Genomic DNA, 1871 nt, shown 5'->3' with positions numbered 1-1871 from the left:
ATTTCCCTGTGATCTCTTAGATTTACTACGTTTAATAATATGTCAAGGGTCGTGTTAATTTATCTCTTAAACAGTTTCTTATCTTAGTTCTGTACTTGTGCTTTTTCAGGTGACAACAAGAAATATGTGGCTATTGGTGAGTTGTATTATTGGAATATTAATATCTTTGATTTAGTAGACTGATATCATGGATCTTCATAACTGCTATTCTTCTTTTCACTTTCTATAGGTTCTACCTTTGGTGCGGCAGCTGTGACAGTGGTGCTTATTCTAGTTTATCGTGCTTACAATTCTAATAAACAGGGAAAGGAGCATAAGCTGAGAATAGAGAGATTTTTGGAGGATTACAAGGCTCTAAAGCCAAGCAGGTATACATATGCAGATATCAAGCAAATTACAAGTCAGTTCTTGGAAAAATTGGGAGAAGGAGCTTATGGAACTGTTTACAAAGGAAAGCTCTCTGCTGATTTTTTCGTTGCGGTAAAAATCCTTAACAGTTCAAAAGGCAATGGAGAAGAGTTTATAAATGAAGTTGGAACAATAGGTCGAATCCACCATGTTAACGTGGTTCGCTTGGTTGGCTATTGTGCGGATGGAGCTAGAAGAGCACTTGTTTATGAGTTCTCACCAAATGGGTCATTGCAACAATACATATCCTCAACAGACTCTGAACACTTCCTTGGGTGGGAAAAGTTGAAAGATATTACATTAGGCATAGCCAAAGGAATTGAATATCTCCACCAAGGGTGTGATCAACGAATTCTTCATTTTGATATAAAACCTCATAATGTCTTGCTAGACCAAAACTTCATTCCAAAAATTTCAGACTTTGGTTTGGCCAAGTTGTGTTCCAAGGATCAAAGTATAGTGTCAATGACTACAGCTAGAGGGACTATGGGGTATATTGCTCCTGAAGTTTTCTCTAGAAACTTTGGAATTGTTTCATATAAGTCAGATATCTATAGTTTTGGAATGATGTTGCTCGAAATGGTTGGAGGGAAGAAGATTACTGATGTGAAAGAGGAAGTTTACTACCCAGAATGGATCTATAACCTCTTAGAAGAAGGAGAAGACCTACGAATCCATATTGACAAAGAAGAAGATGCTAAGATTGCACAAATGCTAGCAATTGTAGGACTGTGGTGCATTCAATGGCATCCTACAGATCGTCCTTCTATGAAAGTTGTGGTTCAAATGCTTGAAGGAGAAGAAGAGTTGACTTTGCCACCTAACCCTTTTGCCTCTACAGAATCAATGAAAGCAAGAGTTGATATGCCAGGAAGGCGGATGAACCTAGAATTAGAAACCATAACCGAGTTGGAGTGAATATGAGATAGGTGGCAAGTTATTCTTTTACTTTGTAAACATCTAAATTTATGCATTTTCAGTGTAAGCAATAGTATTGTTAAACATCTTAATATAATTACACTTTCATATATTTTAAGTTAATCTATATATGTTGAATAATATATATTTCATTTATTAATTTTGGTGTGATAACTACTTGCTTTTATAAAAAGTTTTAATAATGTCACATGAAAAGAAATGAAGAAGCACTACTCAAATTGATTCACTAAGAGCACCAATAAAGGAGCTTTCTATTGAACGTGGACAAACTTCATTCTATTTATACAGTTGATGTAGCATCTCAAATTTGCTAATAAGGCTTAGGGTCTTGATTAGCGTGCCAGGAGGGCAATAATTGATTTAATTATGTTAATATGTGAATTCAATGATTATGTGATTAGAAACGCATGATTAGGTGAATTAAAGATGCATGTGGGTCCCATTTGGTTATTAGGGGCTTATTTGTAATTTGAACCCGTTGAGGGTGGCACTTTGTGCGGTGTTTTTGGCATGAGGAGATCCTG

General features: G+C 35.9%; 1 protein-coding gene across 1 annotated transcript; it reads left to right on the top strand.

Annotated features, from left to right (window-relative positions):
• Window positions 1-201: 201 nt before the first annotated feature.
• Window positions 202-1449, top strand: LOC133834534 (rust resistance kinase Lr10-like; the record flags this gene model as incomplete). The annotated part of the gene is made up of 1 exon (XM_062264180.1): window positions 202-1449. A coding segment is annotated over one exon (1125 nt), but the record flags the coding sequence as incomplete, so codon positions are not given.
• Window positions 1450-1871: the final 422 nt, after the last annotated feature.

The sequence above is a fragment of the Humulus lupulus genome, chromosome 5 (genome assembly GCF_963169125.1).
Source record: "Humulus lupulus chromosome 5, drHumLupu1.1, whole genome shotgun sequence".
NCBI lineage: Eukaryota > Viridiplantae > Streptophyta > Magnoliopsida > Rosales > Cannabaceae > Humulus > Humulus lupulus.
Note: the sequence above shows the minus strand (reverse complement) of the source record. Positions and strands in the feature narration are given on the sequence as shown.